This window comes from Delphinus delphis, chromosome 2 (genome assembly GCF_949987515.2).
Source record: "Delphinus delphis chromosome 2, mDelDel1.2, whole genome shotgun sequence".
Taxonomy (NCBI): domain Eukaryota; kingdom Metazoa; phylum Chordata; class Mammalia; order Artiodactyla; family Delphinidae; genus Delphinus; species Delphinus delphis.
In genome coordinates this window covers 102,779,991-102,802,590 of record NC_082684.1, presented here as the reverse complement: position 1 = coordinate 102,802,590, position 22,600 = coordinate 102,779,991, and the positions used below count along the sequence as shown (strand labels likewise).

The 22,600-nt window shown below is 46.6% G+C and overlaps 1 protein-coding gene across 1 annotated transcript in view; it reads right to left on the bottom strand.

Moving 5' to 3' along the window:
- IL16 (interleukin 16) overlaps positions 1-22,198 on the bottom strand; it is a 116,605-nt gene extending 94,407 nt beyond the window's left edge. The window contains exon 1 of the mRNA XM_060005335.1: positions 21,739-22,198. Within this exon, the coding sequence (XP_059861318.1) occupies positions 21,739-21,778 (40 nt within the window). The 5' untranslated portion in view covers positions 21,779-22,198. The remainder of the gene's footprint in view (positions 1-21,738) is intronic.
- Positions 22,199-22,600: the final 402 nt, after the last annotated feature.

Genomic DNA, 22,600 nt, shown 5'->3' with positions numbered 1-22,600 from the left:
GGAACATTCACACAATGGAACATTATGTGACCAATATCAAGAATAAAATATACGGCAATGGAAAGAGGGCCACAGTATATTGTAAGAAACACCATAAAGTAGACGTACCGACTAGTTTGGGTTATAAAAGTGTACTCGTATGAATAAAAACCCAACTGTTAATAATTTTTTCTGGAAGGTGAAGGAAGATGTTGGGAGATGGAATTTACAAGGAGCTTTTCCTTTCTACTTAATAATTTCCTATTCCTGATTTCTTTGGACAACAATCATGTATCACAATTATAACCAGAAAAATAAAGGTTTCTGTTCCAAAGAATAAAATTGAAATGTATGGCTAATTTTTGTTAACTAGTAGTTCTGATTAACTTTATAATAATTTTCTCAGATTTGAAAATATCTGGTTGAAATTTTTATTGAGATTGCCTCATATTTACAGATGAATTTGGGGAGAAAGTCTTCCCATCCAGGACCATTTTTTTAACTGTTGTTTTGTTTTTATATTTGTTCAGCTTTTCTTTTCAGACCTTCAATCCACTTTTATATTCTTCTCCATATACGCTTTAAATATCTCTAGTAACATTTATTTGTCAGCACTTTTGTTTTTATTTTGAATGGACCATTTGTAAAGTATTTTTTCTAATTGGTTATTGCTTATATGTAAGTTATGGCTTTCGCATATTTATTTCATAACCAGCAACCTTACAGATCTCTCTTACCTAGAAACTATTCAATAGTTTCTCTTGCATTTCCAATCATGGGATCTCTGCATATTAATAAGCTCGCTTCATTTTAAAATATTTATACCACTTATTTCATTTTATTTTCTAAGTCTACTGACTAAAGTTTCCAGAATTTTAGTAAATAATGGCTACAATAGAGGAGTTCCATGTCTTTTTCTAGATATTAATGGAAATTCTCTAGTTAAGTAGAATATTGATGGCTATATTGAGATAAAATTATTTTTTATTATATTAAGGAAATATTCTACGAGTTTTAATTTGGGAAGTATTTTCTCCAAGAACGGTGTTGCTTATTAAATGCTTTTTCAGCTCCTTGGCCATGATGTGTATCGTTCTTTTGAGTTCTCAGTGTGAAGAAACATATTACTGGCATTATTAAGACCGAGCCCCCAGTATTTTGATCCTATCGGATCTTAGTGTGCAATTCTTTTCATAGAGAACTGAATTTAGTTTGCTAACATCTAGTTTAGGATCTCTGTATCCACGCTCACAAAAAGAAATGGCCTATCACCCCACTTTGGGCTGTCTTAGGTTATTATAAAAGGAATTGGGGGAATTCCCTGGAGGTCCAGCAGTTAGGACTCTGCGTTTTCACTGCCGAGGGCCCGGGTCTGAAATAGTTTACTAATTTAAAATATATCCAGTAAAAGTTTGAAATAGTTTTCCATAAAATCTTTTGGTCCTGGCACCACTTTTGAAACTTTCCATTGTTTCCTTGGTTATTGGTCTATTCAATTTTTCAAAAATCTTTTCCTCTGTCAATTTTGATCACTTACCTTGTTCACAAAATGACCCTTTCATCAAGATTTTCAAATTTATTAGTATAGAGCTGTCCATTACATATTCACAATTTAAATTTTTTTCTCTGAAACTATTCTATACATACGCTTTGTCTCTCATGGCCAGTACATTTCAGTACATCTCTCATGGCCAGTACATTGTACATTTCAGTTGGTCCTCCGGTCCTCCTTCCTCTCTGCTTTGATTTACCTGATTGAAGAGAGCTATTCTATTGGTCCTCTCAAAGGACTCATTCTTAGAATTAGTAAAAACATCTACTCTTTTCAGTTTGCTTTCCAACGTATTTATTTCGGCTTAAGTTTTATTCCTTTTTTCTTCCTGTTTTTCTGATATTTGTTTTATTCTTTTCTCCATCTTCTAGAGTTTAATATTTAGTTCCCCCAAATCCATTCTTTCTATTTTAGAAATAACAGCATATCATGCAGTGATTACCTGGTCTGGCATGGATCCCAAGTAGGTCTTAGTTTAAATCCCAGTCCAATAGGTGTCCGAACTTGAAAATCTACTTAACTTTTCTGTGACTCAAGTTTTGTTATCTGCAAAATGGGGATGATTGTAGGAGCCGCCTCACAGCAACTTTGTGATAGATAATAAATTGAAATACTGGATGTAAATCCCTTAGCACAGTTTGTTGGCTAGTTATTATAGCCACCATTGTCATAATCACCATTATTATAAAAAGCTAGAAATTTTCTTCTGAATACCCCTTTGGCCACAACCCATGAATTTTGAAACATGATGCTCTAATTGTTGTTATTTTAGAAATGGCCTGTAATTGCAGCTTTGATTTCCAATTTAAACTCAGTTTTTTAGAAGACTGCTATTGCTATTGTTAATTTCTTTTGGTTAAATTTCCAAGATTTAACCTTGTTGTTCTTGTAATTTTTTTACTAGAAAATTCCAATTTAATTGCATCATGGCCACAGGATGTGCCCTGGACACTTTTTATTTGTTGGAATTTATTGAGGTTTATTTTGTAAGCCAGTATGTGATGTAACTAAATGTTTTAAATGTTCAGTGCACATTTGAAAAGAATGATTTTCCTCTGTTTGGAGTTTCAAATATGTATATACTCAAATGTGATATTAAAATATGTGTATATATTCAATCTTATAAGTCATCAACTATTTATATTTTTGTCTAATTAATCTGAAAAAGCTTAGAGTCATGTGCATTGAAATCTGGTGCCATATTTGTAATATATTTCAAAAAATTTTTATTTTACATATTTCAATGCCTTTCTTAGGTGCATAAAGTTCTCCGATTTTCATACCTCCATTGTGTGTTTTTATCATTTTGTAAAAAGTACTTCTTGATCTATTTAACAGTTGCCTCAGTTTTTATTTTGTCTGACAGAATTAACATTGCTACCCCACTTTCTTTTAATCTGCATTTGCATGGTTCTTGCCCATCACTATTTTTAACTTCACGTGATTTAGTTTTAAACGTGTCCCTTACAAGTGGGATATAATAGGAGTGGGAGGGAGAGTTTGTTTCTTTGGGTTTTTTAATTTCCCTTTTTTAAGCTGTATCTGGGAGACTTCTTATTTTAATATACAACCTTATATCTTATACTATATTTTGTATATCTTATACACATTTAATATACAACCTTATATCATATCTTAATTGAGACGTCTTCCTTCTGATATGCTTTGTTTTGCTCTCTTTATGTAGCTTCTTTTTTTTTTTTTTTTTTGCGGTACGCGGGCCTCTCGCTGTTGTGGCCTCTCCCGTTGCGGAGCACAGGCTCCAGACGCGCAGGCCCAGCGGCCATGGCTCACGGGCCCAGCCGCTCCGCGGCATGTGGGATCCTCCCGGACCGGGGCACGAACCCGTGTCCCCTGCATCGGCAGGCGGACTCTCAACCACTGCGCCACCAGGGAAGCCCTATGTAGCTTCTTACTGCCTCCTTTTCTTGATTTCCAGGCAAGCCATTCACTCCTTCTTGTCCTTAATGAATTAGAGGTTTCACGTTCTATTTTTATATTATGGATGGCTCCATAAAGAATTTTTGAAAGTGATGTTTGAGCGTAGCTGTTTCCTCTTCATCCATTCCAAGAAAGACACCGTACCTGATGCCTCTCCCTACAGGTGCTGGGAATCCTCTCACTTCGTCCTGATTCCAACCTCTCAGTTCAGAGCAAATGGTTGTTTGGAGGACATTATATATTATCTCTTTCAAAATTATTTTTATCATTTACTTCAAAATCCTGTTGAGAACCGTCGATGATTGAGATTTAACTTAGAGTTAGCCTCCTTTTGTGGCCCAAATATCTGCTCTTCCATCAGCAGGGTCTGCCCCGACCACCCTCTTCAGCTCTCGCTCTGCTCCTTTCCTGAACTCCGTCCACTGCACAACTAAGCTCTTAGCCTCCTGAGCAGCCCTGGCTTTCTCTAACCTGCCGGCCGAGGCACAGGCACTTCCCGATGCCTCACCTGCTCTCTATAACCCTAGGTGACACTAAATTTTCATCACTCTTCAGATCCCATTTTTAGATAACACTTCTTTGAATTAAAACCACACCCTTATCCAGACCTAGGGCTGTCCCAGGTGCCCTTCTGTGGGCAAAGTGGCAATATCATCCATTGGTAATAAATATGTATACATCACTTAATTACAATCTAGAAAAGAGAAAAGATCAAGACAAAAAAAGAAAATTTAAAACAGACCAACTGAAAATATGACCTACTTGCTAAAAGACCTGCCTTGAGAAAGATGCTCAAGACGTACTCCTGGATAAACAACAAAAAATCCCTTCCTGGGGAAGGAACTGCAGGGGCATTAAACTGATACCCAATGATCTCTAAGGCGAACTGAGAGGAGATTCAAAGAAAAACAAAATAACAGCTACAAATCATCATAGAGTCTTTGGCCTAAAAGAACTGTTGGACTTTGTGGTCCAACTGCTGCCATTGTGTGTGTGCACACACACGTGTGTATGTGTGTGTGTGTGTGTACGATTGTTTGGGATTTCGGTTTTGGTAAGAGGTATGTATCATCTCTTTCAATATTATTTTCTATTTCTTTCAACACACAACACGCACGCACACACACACACACACTTATAATGTTTGCTTTTTTTTTTTTTTTTTTGTGGGATGCGGGCCTCTCACTGTTGTGGCCTCTCCCATTGTGGAGCACAGGCTCCGGACGCACAGGCTCAGCGGCCATGGCTCACTGGCCCAGCCGCTCTGCGGCATGTGGGATCTTCCCGGACCGGGGCACGAACCTGTGTCCCCTGCATCGGCAGGCGGACTCTCAACCACTGCACCACCAGGGAAGCCCTACTGTTTGCTTTTGACAAAGAGCTCAGTGCAGGGGAAGTGTGTGCCCAGACATTGCTTAGTCAAGGCCATGGGTCTCCTCCCTCCGTCAGCAGCTGCCCCAGGTGCTCGGACCACTGCAGTGTGGCTGGAATTGACTCTGAACACCCTTGGAGGATGAGAAGACGGAAGGCACATGAGCCCAGAGTGCCTCCCACTTTTTCCAATTCTTTCCCTTGCTTAAACCCCTCTAATCGATTTAAGGACAGGTGAGGATAGGAAAAGCGAAAGATCACCCCATAGCTGACTTAGGTCTGGAATCCCTGCCTTGGATGACGGGGATAAGACCATCTTGTTGAAAGAGAAGATCAAGAATACTTGGGGCTGAAAATGCTCTCCTAACACATCTCTGCCTTTCCAAATCCCACCCAATGTTCTTTCTACAGTACTGTTCTTGAAACTTTGTAAATATTCACCTACAGTAAGAATTTACATTTTACATCACAGTATGTACCACATAAACACATTAGATGTCTACGTATATAAATAGTTATAAATATATAAATAAATACAAAGAGTCAAAACAAAAGGTTTATGAAACAACACACTTACTATGGTATAATAAGGTGAAAACATGACAAAGATGATATAAAAATGATTTTTCTTAAATTGGTGCAGCCATTATGGAGAACAGTATGGAGGTTCCTCAGAAAACTAAAAATAGAGTTGGCATATGACCCAGCCATCCCACTCCTGGACACATACCCAGACAAAAGTATAATTCGAAAAGATACATGCACCGCAATGTTCATAGCAGCACTATTTACTATAGCCAGGTCATGGAAACAACCTAAATGTCCATCGACAGATGAATGGATGAGAAGGTGTGTACATATATGCAATGGTATATTACTCAGCCATAAAAAGAATGAAATAGTGCCATTTGCAGTAACATGGATGGACCTAGAGATTATCATACTAAGCAAAGTAGGTCAGAAGGAAAAAGACAAATATGATACCACTTATGTGTGGAATCTAAAATACAACACAAACGAACATATCTACGAAAAAGAAACAGACTCACAGACATAGAGAACAGACTTGTGGTTGCCAAGGAGGAGGGGGTGGGGGAGGGATGGATTGGGAGGTTGGGATTAGCAGATGTAAACTATTATATATAGGATGGATAAACAGCAAGGTCCTACTATATAGCACAGGGAACTATATCCTGTGATAAACCAGAATGGAAAAGAATATGAAAAAGAATAATAACTGAGTCACACTGCTGTATAGCAGAAATTAACACATTATAAATCAACTAATCTTCAATAAACATTATTTTAAAATGATTTTGCCAAGAACCTGATGCATTTTGATAAACTCTATTCCTTTTCTTTAAAAAAAAAAAAAAAAGCTGTTCTCAACCCACTAAATTGATTTTCAGTCCACTCATGGGTCATGTTTGAAAACCACTACTCTAAAGTTTTCTCTGATTTCCTACAGTACTTTCATTTGAGGATATTTGCTTTGGTTCCTCATTTAGGTCCCTTCTGAGCCTCTGAATCTTTTCACGTGTACGTGATTTGGGTGCCTTTGCTCATCCTTACTCAGAGACCTGTGCTTCTCCAGATTTGAGAGGTGGGATCGACCCTGAAATTTTCTGCTCAAATCTTTCATATGCAGATGGAAGACTGAGGAAGGGCTCAGGTTGACTGGAGCTTTCCCTTGCCAGATGAGAGCTGCTGTGGAGGAAGCCCTAGTGCCAGCCATCCCAGGAGGGAGGAGAGCTTCTGATCATTTGGAGAACACGTTTGTGGGAGGTGGGGGGGGTTGGTGCACCTCCCGTCGACCAGGTAGGGCAGCCCTGTCCTAGCTGCTGTAGCTGTCTACCTGAGAAACATTTCTGGCCCAGATGTGCAGCCAAGTCTCAGCCAGAAGCAAGACCAGTGGAGATCCCCACTCTGGGTGGTCCTCAGCATCTGGGGCATTGCACGGAGGCACTGCCAGACTCATGAGCTGCTCCCGCGAAAGGCACACACTCTCTTGCAGCATCTCCAAGCGTGCAAAAGCATAACAGCTCTCAATGGGCTCTGCCTTCCACCCAGGGACCTGCTCCTCCACAAGCCTTCCTCAGCACCCTGCTCTGCATTCTTTCATGCAGACCCCCTTAATCCTTCTGCCATAACTTGCCTAGCTTACAGGACCGACATAGATTTGTCCTTATATAAATTGGGATCCAAGAGAAGAACTTGAAGGAAATTCCTAATTTCAGGCTGCCTTCCTAGCCAAAGTCCTCCTAGCCAAAGTCCAAGCTCTTAGCTTGTTTATTTTGCCTTGGGGGGTATTTTTCTCCCTGCATATAACAGTATGTTGCTATTCACACTGATTTGTGTCTTAGTATCCAAAACATCTTATATATTAAAATGGGTTGCCAGCCCAAACGGACAATGCAAATACAAGGTGCTATTGTCAGAGTTAGCGCTGTTGTTATGTTGATATTGTTCATTCATTTTTGCAACAACTATATTCTGAGATTCGTCATGTGTCAGGCATTCGTGATGTAAAGGATGAAGGCATGGTCCTTTACAGCCAGTGAGAGAAGACAGATGAGTACGTGGATAATATTCCTAGTGTGGGAAGTTTCATAATAATGGTCTGAATCAAGTACCCCCATCTGAAGTGACATTATGGATGGTGTCACCAAGGAATCGGCCCCTGAGCTGAGGCTTGAAAGCTGAATGAGGGTTTTCCACGTGGGAAGGAAAGACAGAAGCGTGAGCATTTCCAGCAGACAGAACAACAAGCAAAGGCACAAAGCTCTAAAAGACGCCCCTGTATTCAGATCGGAGCAGATCTCTTGGCAACACTGGAGTCTGGGTGTGAGCGGGGCTGGGGTAAAGGGTCAAATGGCCAATTCAGGTAGCCAAGCAGTCGTGCTTAAGGAATGAAGACACTATCCTGCTAGCGAGTGGCTTTCATTTCAAAGTGCACCCTCCCCACTTCACCTCCAAACCCCTGGGGTACGCTGGCTGGGGCCCAGAAAGGGGAGTGGGGAGTTTGGCAAGGGACAGGTCTCAAACTCCTAGCCTGCCTTCAGTCTGAATAATTCTGCTCCAAACTGTTGACACATGAATTTTTATGAAAGATTTCAATTCTAAACAGGTTTCCATGGATAAAAAGAACTAGAAAACATCTGCTGTAGGTAATTATAATCCAACTCAGATTTTTTTTTTTTTACCCTGTGGATATATGACCATCTTTGTGTTTTGGAAATAGAAATATTTGTTGAGGCATGTAGCAGAGCAGTTAAGATTGTAGAGTTTGGAGTCAGACAGGCTGGGGTTCAGTGCCACTTTCTAGCTGAGTGACCCTGGGCGAGTCACCTCGTCTCGCAGTTTGCGGGGATACACTACTTAACTCAGGGTTGCTGTTAAGGCTTAAACGAGATGATGCAGGAAAAGATTTTAGCACAGAGCCTGGGGCAGGAAGAGTGCACAGGAAATGATTGGGTGTTCAGTGTGATTAATAAACGTCAGTGGAGGTGAATAAATATATAGCCGGGGCTTCAAGGAGGGGGCTGTCGCACCCTGATAGCTCATGCCCTCGTCATGCGTGGAATACAGAAGGTACCCTCAACTGTGGTCATGAATGTTGACCGCCACTTAACTGCAGGACAAAAAAGAGAACAGAGGAGAGGAAAGGAATGGAGCCATCCTGTCCTTCCCAGCAGCCTGGAGAAAGGGAAAGAAGCCACAGGGCAGCATCCCGGGCTGCTTGGGGAAGTAAGGAAGGCTTGGCGCTCGGCTCCTTTGACGGTCTCTACCAGAAACGGGAGGATTTCACTTGGCAAGAGAAGGAAGTGGATGGGACTTCCTTGGTGGTCTAGCGGTTAAGACTCCGCACTTCCACTGCAGGGGGAGTGGGTTCCATCCCTGGTCGGGGAAGATCCCGCATGCCGAGCTGCGTGGCCTAATTAATTAATTCAAATTTAAAAAAAAAGAGAAGGAAGATGCTGCCCTGTGTCCTCACGGAGCAAGGAATCTGCTGAGTCCTCCGACAACAGAAAGCAAGCAGCTTTATCAACCAAAGGAGCGCCAACCGTGGGACTGAAACCATGCGGAATTAGTCTAAAGCAAGTGGACCCTCATCTAAAGCAAGTGGAGTGACAGTCTTCCCAAGGCCTGTGGCAGGGCTGCCCACGCACCGTGCCCACCTGGGAGAGGGGAAGCATAGTGAGCAGTGGGGGGGCCTCCTCTGGTCTCTCCATCCTTCCTTCCGCCGCCTTCCATATCCCCAGTCCCAAGGATGAGGTCTTGGCTGTTCAGGCAGAAATCCTAGAACCAGAAGCTCCCAGGGCTACAAAGCGAGGACAAGTGACAGCCCTCTCCCCACGCCAACGTCTCAAACGGCTTCCTCCCCCACCCCTCTGCAACCAAAGGTGGCACCCGATTCCTACCCCAGTGACCATTTCCCCTCCTGCCCAACCCAGCACAGCCTCCAAACAGGTGCCCAAGTTCCAGCAACCGGGCCCCGTCCCCATGCAGGTCAGAGAAGCCAGCCTCCTGCGTCCGTTAGCTGCCACCTGGTCAGAACCGCTGCCTGAGGGACCTTCTCTCACCCGGGCCCACCTACCTCTCTGCTCACAGCCCCTGGGGCTTTGCTCTCCAACTGCCCAGCCGGGACCACGGAACCATTTATCCCGGGAAAGTCAGGGCCCGGGCCTGGGTCAGAGCCGGCAAAGAATGAGAAATGGACGCTCCTTTCTCACTCAGAGGCTGGTCTCAAATCGGATCTCAGGCGCTGATGGCTGGGATGCTGTGAGTCGGACAACGCTCTCACAACCTGCTCTGGACAGGTGACTCAGGGCAAATGTGTCCAACCTGGCACCGGCTCGCTTGGAGACTCCCGACCTGAGCCATCTGACTTCTCTGCGTGAAGACGCTTGGTCCAAAAAGGCCGGGCTGCCAGCGCTGGGAAGCTCGGCTCAGAACAAATTCCACCATCTGCTGGGCTGGCAGAGAACACCCAGGAGGCCAGCGCCGCCCAGAACCCCAGAGCCCAGCGAGGTTCCTCGTTGGGGTCCCAGTACCATACTCATTTTACAGGTGAAAAGGTCACCGCACAGAGATTCACTGAGTACCTACTGTGTGCCAGACCTGGTGACCCTGGGTCATAGCCCACTCCTGGTTCAGCAAAATCCAGCGCCTTCCCAGGGGTCACCTAGCTAGCAAGGGATCCCGTCAGGAGTCTAACTGAGATCCACCCGACTCCAAAGCCCAGGCTCTTTTCATGGCATCATGCTGCCTCTCTATGCTAGGCTGTCCTTAAAATAAGAAACTGGCTCTCAGGAGCCAGTCTGGTCCCCACGCCAGTTGTAGGCATCAAAAGGGATGCCTCCAAGAGATCACTGGAAAAAATAAGTTATGTAACAAGTTTGAGCCCGTAGAAACTTCTGCTAGAAATGCAGATTCTCAGGCTGCATCTAGTCCTCTGGAATCAGAAACTCTGGGGGTCGGGCCTGGCACTCTGCTTTTGCAGGCCCTCCAGAATCATCTGGTACCCGCTCAAGTCTGAGAACCGAGGACTTCACTTACGTAGAGAGTGTTGAGAACCGCGGCACAAAGGGACAAGGCAATCTGTGTGTCCTATCAGGATTCTCATTGCATGGTTAGAGTGCTTTGCCCCCGCATGTCCCCTCGGAGAGCCTGATCTAAGGGTGACATTTAACCCGTCTGCCCCTTAATGACCATCCCACACATCTCGCCTAAGCACGGTCTCTGTGAGCTGTTTGTACGTGCCGGGCCGGGACTTCTGTGTGGCCCTCTCTTCTAACAAGTGGAATGCTTTCCTCTGCTCACCACCAAACGTTTCAGGGCTGACTGGGGGCTTTAATGAGGGTGTAGGTGCAACTCGTAGGAAGCCCTGGGAATTCCAAGCAAGGCTTTGGAGATCCAGGCACTACTGTGGGAACAAGGCCCACGGTCACAAGGGAGGCACTTTGGGGATAAAGCTGCCTTTGTCAGAGGGTGTAGGGGGCAGTTCCACATGGCAGGGCTGAGTCTGGGGCGCAGTGGAGTAACTTCTAAAGTGCAGGAAGCCTGGGCCTCGGTCAGTGTTGCCTGCTCTGCTCACACCTGCAGTGTAGTCAAGGCTGGGGCCCGGGGATCAACTGCCCAGGCTGTTTCACTGGCAGAAAGGTGGGGGGGCGATCTGGTAGCCCAGGTGTGAGGAGGCCAGCCTTGCCCTTCCCAGACCCCACAGCCTCCCTTCTACGCCTTGTCACCTGTACCTGAATCCACTTCCTGCCTCTCCATTTTTTTTTTAACATCTTTATTGGAGTATAATGGCTTTACAATGGTGTGTTAGTTTCTGCTTTATAACAAAGTGAATCAGTTATATATATACATATGTTCCCATATCTCTTCCCTCTTGCATCTCCCTCCCACCCTCACTATCCCACCCCTCCAGGAGTTCACAAAGCACTGAGCTCATCTCCCCGTGCTATACGGCTGCTTCCCACTAGCTATCTATTTTACATTTGGTAGTGTATATATGTCCATGCCACTCTCTCACTTCGTCCCGGCTTACCTTTCCCCCTCCCCGTGTCCTCAAGTCCATTCTCTAATAGGTCTGCGTCTTTATTCCCATCTTGCCCCTAGGTTCTTCATGACCTTTTTTTTTTTTTTAGATTCCATATATATGCGTTAGCATACGGTATTTGTTTTTCTCTTTCTGACTTACTTCAGTGTGTATGACAGACTCTAGGTCCATCCACCTCACTACAAATAACTCAATTTTGTTTCTTTTTGTGGCTGAGTAATATTCCAGTGTCTATACAATGGAATATTACTCTCTGTTTTTTAAAAGTCTTTATTGAATTTGTTACAATATTGCTTGTGTTTTATGTTTTGTTTTTTTGGCCCTGAGGCATGTGGGATCCCAGCTCCCTGACCAGGGATCAAACCCACACCCCCTGCATTGGAAGGCAAAGTCTTAACCACTGGACCGCCATGGAAGCCCCCTGCCTCTCCATTTTCAGATGATACATGCTTGCTCACTCTCCAAAGGTGAATTCATTCCTGCCCAGACCTTTACGGACACAGGGTGGTTTCCCTCGTGGTGGAGACTGTATCATATCAGTGCCCTCCAGGACCTCTTCCAGAAAAAGGAGTCTTCCCTCTGCACCCTGACAGTCTCCATAGGCGAGCTCATTTCGTGCCTGAAGAAAGGCGGGAAGATGCAGCTGGGAGAGCCCCACCTGGGTGAGAAATGGGGCCCGCCTGAGCTACATGCCAAGCTCGGGCAAGGTCTTCCTATGGGATCTTGGTCGCGTCTCAACTTTGGTTTACTCTTCTGCCAAATGGAATTAAAAACTCCCACCGTGGGACTTTCCTGGTGGCGCAGTGGTTAAGGATCCTCCTGCCAATGCAGGGGACATGGGTTCGATCCCTGGTCTGGGAAGATCCTACGTGCCACGGAGCAACTAAGCCCGTGCACCACAACTACTGAGCCTGCACTGTAGAGCCCGCATGCCACAGTTACTGAAGCCGAGCACCTACGGCCCACGCTCCGCAACAAGAGAAAACACCGCAATGAGAAGCCCGTGCACCGCAACGAAGAGTAGCCACCACTCACCACAACTAGAGAAAGCCCGTGCGCAGCAACGAAGACCCAACATGGCCAAAAAATAAAAAGTAAAAAATAACAAAAAACTCCCACTGCAGGGTGTTAGAGCGAAGGAGACAACAGGAGAGGGAGCCCCTGTGAACAGCTCTACAAACTTTTGCTGTTAGAAGTAACCACATGCTTTTGTTTTGGTTTTGGAATACAAGACACCAAGGAGATTGAGGGTTTGGGCAAATGTCAGCCTCACCTTGACACCTTCATGCATCTGTCACAGCTCAATGTGTGCTTTAAAGGAATTAAAACATCACTCTCTGATAATTATTCTTGTATCTACTTCTTTAGGGAAATGGTTCAAGTTTCTATCAAAATAATTTCGATTATCCATGGATTTCTTCATTCATGTTGTTTTCAACACAGATATTGTAAAAATGTAATAACATAGCAAGTATATTGCAAAAACGTAATAAAGTATCTAAAAATGTTTCATAAATTATCAAACAGTAAAAACATAAAAAAGAGGGCTTCCCTAGTGGCGCAGTGGTTGAGAGTCCGCCTGCCGATGCAGGGGACACGGGTTCGTGCCCCGGGCCGGGAAGATCCCACTTTTTGCGGAGCGGCTGGGCCCGTGAGCCATGGCCGCTGAGCCTGTGCATCCGGAGCCTGTGCTCCGCAACGGGAGAGGCCGCAACAGTGAGGGGCCCGCGTACCGCAAAAAACAAAACAAAAAAAAAATGGATTTTTTTTTTTTAGAGCAGTGTTAAGTTTACAGAAAAATTGCACAGAAAGTACAGAGTGTTCCCGTATGCTCCACTCACGGTCTCTCCTATTATTAACATCCTGCATTCTTACAATTGGTAAATCAATACTGAGACATTGTGATTGACTAAATTCCACAGGTTACATCAGGGTTCGCTCTCTGGGTTGCATATTCTGTGGGCTTTGACAAATGCATAACATCATGTATTTACCATTATGGTGCCATGCAGAGCAGTGTGCCACTGCCCTGAAAAGCCCTGGGGCCCACACATTACTCCTCCCCAAGGCTTTGCATTGCTGTTTCAAAATAAAGTCCAAATTCTTTACCACGTCCGGAAAGACTTACATGGTCTTGCCCCTCTTAGTCTCCCCTTTGCTGAAGAAGCCACGCCCATGTCACTCTAAAGCTTTTTTCCAAGCTGTTTCCTCTTCCAGGAATTTCCTACTTCCAGATCTTCCTAAGGCTGTCTCCTTCCTGCCTTGATATCCTAAATGTGACCTTTCCTCTCCACCCCGTCTACACTAGGCCCCAGCTACTCCCCATCTCGTCTCCTTTTCTTCATAGAACTCGTCATCATCTGAAGGTGTCTTGTAGTCTATTCGGTCTCTAGTCTGTATCTCTGTGCCCCATGGACAGTCAAGCACCCCAAACAGGAATTCACCAGCTTTGTTCACTGCAGGGTCTCCAGCCCTAGGACATGCCTGTTCTAGAAGGGCTCGGTAAACAGTTACTGAATGAATCAACCCCAAACCGAATGAATAGATGAATGACTAACGCCATGTAATGAGCTTCTGCACTCGTTTGTATTTTAGCGTTTACAGAGAGCTCTGGCAGACATTTTCTTCATCTAATTTATGTGACTAGGCTCAGACTTAGACAGAACTTCAAAAACATATTCACACCCTCTCTCCTAGTCTCTCAAGGTCACTGATGGGGACAGAGTGAGAATGTTCTCTGCAAGGGAAAAGAGTTCATTTCTGAGAGCACCAATAACCCTTTGGATTGGCCGAGCAGAGTCACTTGGTTTCATTCATAGCTGTGGGATGAAGAAAAACACTTGGAGATACAGAACCTTGACTGATGAATAATAGGAACAACTGGGACTTCCCTGGCAGTTCCCTGGTGAGACTCTGAGCTTCCACCGCAGGGGGCACAGGTTCGATCTCTGGCCGGGGAACTGACATCCCTCATGCTGCGTGGTGCGGGCAAAAATAGTAATGATAATAATAATAGTAACAACTGTCACTCGCGCAGCGCCTGCTATGAGCCAGACACTTCACTAAGTACTGACAACACAGCATCTATCTCCCAACTCTAATCGTAGGGTTGGCGCCATTCGTTATCCCTATTTTCCGGACGAGGAAGGGAGAAAACGGTTTTCCCAAGGCACGGAGCCAGCCTTTGAACCCAAGGTTATCTGACAACAAAGTCCAGGCAATCCTGGCCCTTGGAATAAACGTTGAATAAATAAACTGTGCCATGTTGAGCAATCTGGAAATCCCTACCCATCCCCGGCCGTGCAGTCACATGGGTGGGAGGTTGAGAAAGGGTTAAACACCAAACCAGGAGGGAAGGATTGGTGTCTGGGCGGTGCTTTTTCAAGGCCAAGATCAGGATGGTTTGCACAGCAAGCTCCCCCTTCACCAGGCCACAAGAAAAGGCCAGGTATTAATGAATGACACACCCAGGGGGAGGAGAGGGCGCTGGGGATGTTTCCACTCAGTAAGATTTTGGCAGGAACCGTGTGTTCGGTCCAAGGGCGTAGAGACAGTCAAGTGCCCCGTCTTTTCTGGCTCTCATAGGATGCCGGAGCTCCCCCAGCCGGGGGGCCCGGCCCCCTCCGGAGCGTGTTCACACAGGACAGGGGACGAGCCGAGGTGGAGCAAGCCTGGCCAGCCGGGGAGGCTGCCCGTCCCCCTCCTGCAGTCCTTCTGCCCACACAATTATCTGAGGAATGCCGCTTCCTGCCTTGCATCAGAAAGTAACATTTTTAAATTTGAAGAAATCCCTGCTTTCTTTTCTTCATTTGTTATTGTCGTGACATGACTGACTCAATAAGTAAAAATTTTCAGTCCCTGCCCAAGGTCGCAGACTGTCTCCCTTGGCTTGAAGTTCCTCCAGACTCTTCGTGCCTTCTCCCACCTCCGCGCCTCGGCACACAATGCGCTTTCTAACTCCCAGAGCCCCTGCTTCCCGGCCAGCTCTCCTGTGTTTTTCAAGGTTTGGCTCAGAGTCCTCTCCTCCAGGAAGTCTTCCCTGACACCTCCCTCCCAACTCACTGATGGAATTAGGAGCTGCCCTTCTTTTTGGCGGGGCGGGGCGGTGGAGAGGAGAATGCAATTTCTTTTTTTTTTTAATTAATTTTTATTGGAGTATAGTTGCTTTACAATGTTGTGTTAGTTTCTGCTGTACAGCAAAGTGAATCAGCTATACATATACACATATCCCCTCTTTTTTGATTTCCTTCCCATTTAGGTCACCACGGTGCATTGAGTAGAGTTCCTAGCGCTATGCAGTAGGTCCTCATTAGTTATCTACATTATACATGGTATCAAGAGTGTATATGTGTCGATCCCAATCTCCCAATTCCTCCCACACCCCACGTTCCTCCTTGCTATCCATATGTTTGTTCTCTACGTCTCTATTTCTGCTTTGCAAATAAGATCATCTGTACCATTTTTCTAGATTCCACATATATGCGTTAATATACAATATTTGTTTTTCTCTTTCTGACTTACTTCATTCTGTATGACACTCTCTAGGTCCATTTACATCTCTACAAATGACCCAATTTCGTTCCTTTTTATGGCTGAGTAATATTCCATTGTATATATGTACCACACATAGCCAGGACTTGGAAGCAACCTAAATGTCCATCAACAGATGAATGGAAAAAGGAGCTGCCCTTCTGTACACTCAAAGCTCTCTCATCTGGGTCTTACCCGGTAACTGTGAGACCCTTGATGCCAGGGACTGTGTCTCCTCTCTCTCTCTCTCTCTCTCTCTTGCCCTACACAGTCCTTGGCATAAAGTGGATGTTAAATACCTGTTAGAGGAAGAGATGAGAAGAAGAAAAGAAACAGGGCAAAAAGGCAGGAGGAAGGAGGGAGAGAGGGACCTTTGTGGTCAGATGCATAGCCGCAGATATAATATAGACGTAGAGACAGACGGATATAACTGACTGCATGCCCAGGGATGCATATGTGCACCACCGCGGGGTCTGTGCAGGAAGAGCGCTGGTCCAGGAGTCCAGAGGCCTGAGCTCTTACCACGAGGCTGCTGCGGACTGGCTGTGTGACCTGGGAGAAGCCACGCCCCCTTCTGAGCTGCAGATGTCTCCTTTGTAACATGTGTGATTATAAGACTTCAATAAGAATGCTGTCGCCGCCTGACGTGCGGTGGTGTTTCCACAAGCATCAGCGCTGCCCTCCTTCAACCGCCTTCCGCCCGCGATGCCCCAGACGCCATCCACAGTGGGAAGGGCAGCATGCAGGGTGCCGGAGCCAGAAGCCCCTGGGTCTGGACCCTCTCCATTGCCATCTCATTCCATCACAGCTGTTCAGACACTCGAAACGTATCTGCCCTACACTGCATGGTACCCATTTTGGTTGCTTCTGTGTCCATTTTCCCAGTGACAGATGCACGTACTGGCTCCAATTCCTGGACCCGTCTGGACTGCATCAGGAACTAGAAGGCAGCCCCAGTGAAAACAGCTTGGTCCCTATCACCCTGACCCCGTGGGGACCCCCCGTGAGGCCCTAGGACACACGAGTATATACGGAGCCTTGGCACGGTTCTCCCCGCCACCCAAGGGTCCAGTTCCCACGAAAGGGCACCTGCCCCATCTCCTCCATCCTGGCCTGTGCCTGAACCCACTGACAGACCCCGGAGCCCCAACCGGAGCTCCCGGAGCCCGTGCCCTGTCTGCACCACTAACTATATCTGCTTCCCCTCAGCCCCCCAAAACCTTCTGCTTGATGCTGTCCCCTTCTCCCAAAACCCCAGCCAAAATCTGCACTTGAACCCATTGTGAGGCCTCCCCAGCAGACTTGGGGGCCTTTACCACCAAGGGTTCTGCCCTCACGGCCAAGGCAGGACAAGGCAGGTTCTGTACTTCATTAAACCAGGCCCTTAAATCTAGTGACATGTTATATATTATTAGGAAAAACTGAAAGCAACTGAGAAGGGGAATGGAAGAGCTCTCTGGGGTGAGAATAATGTTCCCACCACGCTAAGAGTTTGTCTTACACAGGTGTATCTATTTGTCAAAATTAATCAAATGGTACACATAAGATATGTACATGCACTGTGTGTAAATTTTACCTAAAAGGAGAATAGTAGGCAAACCCTGAACTTGATTTAATTACATCCATGTTGAACTGTTTAGAAGTGAAGTGCAATGGTGCCTGAAACTTATTTGGAAATGTATTCAAAAAATAAGATTCATGCATGGGTGGATGGATAGAGGGGCGGATGGTCACGTGAGAAGGCAAATGAAGTGTTACTTGTGGAAGCTAGACAGTGGGTATGTGCTTGTTAGACTACGGTTCTTTCCACCTTCCTGTATGTTTGAACGTTTTTAATAAGATTTTGGAAAAAATACCACTGAAAGCAATCTGAAGGGTCCATAATGTGGGGGCCATAATGGTGATGGTTCTGAAAACTTTGCAGGAACTGAGAACCCTAACCCCAAGTGGAAACGTCAGCACGGGAATCAGTCTGTACGTACCTCAGGATCATTATTGTTATTTTTCAGCCACATGCTAAGAACTCAAGCTTTAGAATGAAACAGACCTGCCCTGGGTTCAAATCTCAGTCCTGCCACTCACCATTTGGATAAGCTCCCCAGGCCTCATTTTGGCTTACCTATACGATCAAGACAAGGCATTGGCCTCATAGGGCTGTGGGGGGAAGATGCAGTGAGTCAGTGCCCATCAGGGTCCTAAATCAGCGCCTGATGCTAAAAGCGCCCAGGTGGAGGGAGGTGCTAGTAATTGCAGAGAGATTTCCAGGAGGCACCCTCAGGGGTTGGCCGCCAGATGTGGGGAACAGAGAGAACCGGCTGTCACACGGAGAGAGGGCTGTTGAGACCTGGCCTCCAGCAAAATCTCTTTTCCCCTGAGCTAACAAGTCTCGAGGATGATTTTTTAAAAGATTCTGCAAGGAAAACAGACTGGATGGAAGGATGCTTACAGAGCTCACAGTGACAAAGTTAAGCTCGTAAGAGTTGAGACAGTTCTCTTTTCTCATCCTTATTCTTCGGCATGCTGTTCTCTTTACCTAGAGCTTGCTTCCCTACCTCTGCACCTGACCTCGCTCCTATACACCTGCACAGAGCTCAAAGGGCACCTCCTCAGGGAGGCCTGCCCTGACCACTAGACTAGGTCGGTTCCCTGGTTAGAGCTTCTCATTGCAACTAACCCTCTTTGGTCTGTCATACAGAGTGAAATCAGTCAAAAAGAGAAAAACAAATATTGTAAATTAACGCATATGTGTGTGGAATCTAGAAAAATGGTACAGATGAACTTATTTGCAAAGCAGAAATAGAGACACAGACGTAGAGAAAAAAAGTATGGACGCCAAGGGGGGAAAGGGGGGTGGGATGGATTGGGAGATTGGGATTGACATGTATACACTACTATGTATAAAATAGATAACTAAGGAGAACCTGCTGTATAGCACAGGGATCTCTACTCAGTGCTCTGTGGTGACCTAAATGGGAAGGAAATCCACAAAAGAGGGGGATATATGTATATGTATAGCTGACTTACTTTGTTGTACAGCAGAAACTAACGCAACACTGTAAAGCAACTATACTCCAAAAAAAAAAAAAAACTAACCCTCTTGTCATTATATTGATGCTTGTATGATTGTTTAATCTCAAGTCTCCCATCAGATCATCAGAGCCCAGCACGATGCCTGAAGCACAGACTGCTCTAAATAAATAATCTGTTGAGAATGAATTCCAAGTGTTTGAGATAGTGACTTCACTCTTTGTAGGTTGAAAAATAAATAGAAAATCTGTGGTGGGGTGGGAAAGGCAATGAAATAAAGCCAGCTACGTCCATGCCTGTCCCAGGCAACATTATATACCTCCTTACCATGAGAGGTGGATGGCAGGGCTTCCCTGGTGGCGCAGTGGTTGAGAGTCCGCCTAACGATGCCAGGGGACATGGGTTCGTGCCCCGGTCCGGGAAGATCCCACATGCCGCGGAGCGACTGGGCCTGTGAGCCATGGCCACTGAGCCTGCGCGTCCGGAGCCTGTGCTCCGCAACGGGAGAGGCCACAGCAGTGAGAGGCCCGCGTACCGCAAAAAAAAGAAAGAAAGAAAGAAAGAAAAAGATGGATGGCAGCGTCCAATGTGGTTTTACTTTGTTTTGGGGAGAAGAGCAGGGGTGAGGAGGGAGAAAGCATACGGCAGAATTCTCCTCAAACCCCACCCCCGCCCTCCAGCCCTACACAGACCCTCCCTCTGCATCTCACAGGCCCGGCCCCTCCCTGCCGACAGCTGGCCATGGGGACTCACAAGGGCCCCCAGGTATATCTTGATTCCATTTTCTGCCGGAAGGAACGGAGGCACCTGTGGAGGAGATCACGTGACCCAACTATTGCTGGGGGTACAACCAACCACCTTGTCACGTGCTCAGAATCTGCACGTGGGGAAAGGCAGCGCTAGAAGGGTTCTTAGAGACCATCTCTCCTTAACACCTTCCATCCACCTTACAGACAGCGACAGTGAGTCCTGGATACGGGAAGGGGCTTATCCAAGGTCACAATGCTGTGTAAGAATGTAACTGAACGGGTGTCCGTGCATTGAACCCCCAACCTTCCAGCTACTGAACTCAGAGGAAAGAAGGGACTCGATCACCGTCGAGAAGTGATGCTGTGGGTTGTTGCCCCAGGACTGAGTACTCATTCTCACAGCTGGCACACAGCTTGCCTGGAACAGCTCAGAGCGGAACCTCTCTCCAGGACTTACCCTCAGCTGAAGGCAGCGGCCTCTCCCCAGGGCAGCCCACATGCAGTGTTGGGTCATTGCAAGGGTACAAAGCCCCATGGGATCGGCTGGACTGGCTGAGGTTTGTGTTGGAGCAACGCTCTCCAGTGAACTTCCTACACGCACCAGGGAAACCCAACCAGAGATGGTGATGCAGCCAGGGACAGGAAGCGGCAGGACCCCATGGAAATAAAAATGAAGGAAATGCTTTCAGCACACGTCAAGCGCCTACTAAATACCAGGTGAGGTCCAGTCCTCAAAGATCCCCCAGTGTAAGAAAATGCATCCTGTACTTTATCTCTGAAGCTTGGCCCACCTTCTGCAAGAGAGGGAGGCCATGGCCATGGGACCCTCCTTCTTTCATCCCCAAGGGCTGAGTGCTCTGTGAGGGTTCCTGTGTCACGACAGGGGAACAGGGGAGCAGCTGCTTTGGGGGTTGAAACGTTCTCTGTATCGCACAGATGCTGCTCGGGCCGTTTCACCAGCTTCATCTCATTTACGGCTTCTATAGTCCTGTGTGGTAGGAATTTATGACCCCTGTTTTGCAGAGGAGGAAACTGAGCCATAGCGAGGTTAAATACCTTTCCCCACACCAACTAGCCTGTTCATCTCAGAGCCAAGATTCCGTCCCCACAGCCCGGGTTCTGGGCCCCTGTGCCCCACTGTCTTTCTTCAGAATTCAGAGAATTCTTTAACAGAACCTAACCAAATGGATCCCAGGGTTCTAGCCGTCTCTATCATATCTTCCTGGAGCAGAAAGAGCCAGAATGTGCCTTTGACCCGCCTTGCTCTCCTTTTTAAAGAAAACCACGTGTTTATTCTCTTATGCCAAAGTTACGACAGAGCTGAAGTTTTGCCAAGTGTTGACTTTAAAAGCTAGGCTGAGGGGTTAAAATCCTTTTCCCTGATGCCTGTTTGTTTATGCTTCTGGAGCAAAGGAAGGAGGTTGTCATAAGAAATGATCTGATCCACGGGGCTGTACCTGCAACAAGGCAGGGAGTCTGGCCGGGGTACCTGGCGCCCCTCCCGGGGCTCAGATCCATGAGGCTCAGGGGGCCCCCTGCTCCAGAGACCTGCTCCCCGGTCTCCCCCAGGTGCTGAGCAGCTCCCCCTTGTGTTCTGCATCCTGCTAGAAGCGGAGTCCAGCCATGGGGACCCTGACGGCTTTGAGCATTTAGATATTGATATCCCCACCCCTGAGTGTTGCCAGGACCACTCACAGAGGAAGAACGGGCAGGTAGGAAGCAGCTGCCCTGGCCAGGGCTCACTCTCATCCCCCTTGGGGGTCCTGTGATACATCCATCTGTCACCCCTCCACCAAGCAGCCTAGTGAGCATTCAGCCAGCCTCTGTGAGGACAACGCAGACAGACTGGGAGGGACTGTGTCCCGCTGCACCGCACACGTGCACACACACACACCACACACACCACACCACACGGCATAACCAAAATTATGCTTCCCTAGGTTTCCACCCCTCGGTGTCCAAAAACAAAGTCAAACCCTCCATCCCCACCTCCCCGTGAAGCCCCTAGAAGCCGCCTCACTCACCATTCTCCCTTCCAGGGAAGAGTCTCTTCTGCAAACTCATGCCGGGGGCTCCAGGGAGGAGGGAGCGCCGTGACCGGTCCCTTCTGAGTATAACTGATTCACTTTGTTATAAAGCAGAAACTAACACACCATTGTAAAGCAATTATACTCTAATAAAGATGTTAAAAAAAAAAAAAAGAAGTCGCGGGGGATCAACGGCAGCTTCTAGGGCTGGGAGTATTTGAATGGGAGTTAAAATTACAAAGTAACTCCTCGTTAGAACTGTTTTTCCTCGGCAGGGAGGGAGGAAAAAAAATCCCTTTCCCTCTGCCAGCAAATCTTTAACATCTCAAAACGGTCGCTTCCAACTCCTGCCCTCCTTGCGAAGCAAATGTGTGGAAGGCGATGTTGTTTCACTGAATCAAGCCCTCAGATCATAAGCCTTTTCCGGTACCACAAACAGAAATGCAAAACCTCAAACTTTCCCTTGGCCTCGGCGTCTGTCGTGAGCGGGCAGAACACGCTTTCTGAGACTGAACGTATGGGAAATGTGCTAAACTTGTCAGATCACCCCAAGCCCTCGACGCGGCTTGCCCCCTCCCCACCCTACATCTTTCTTTCTTTTTCATGGGTTCTGGTGTGTTTATGTAATTGCGAAGGACAAACACAACACCTCCAGTCCTTTGCCCAAAGTCGAAGTGATTCATTTTCTCCTTTACACACGCCGCACACAAACACAGTGCCTGTTTAATCCAAGTGAAAACGCCTTTCATAAAATCTGCAAAGGGCTGGGGCAGAGCGAGGCATGGTGAATGCAGCCTGTGTCCTGAGAAGGGCAGTTGGGCTTGGGGGAAGGTGGAGGCTGACTCTAATCGAGGCAAAC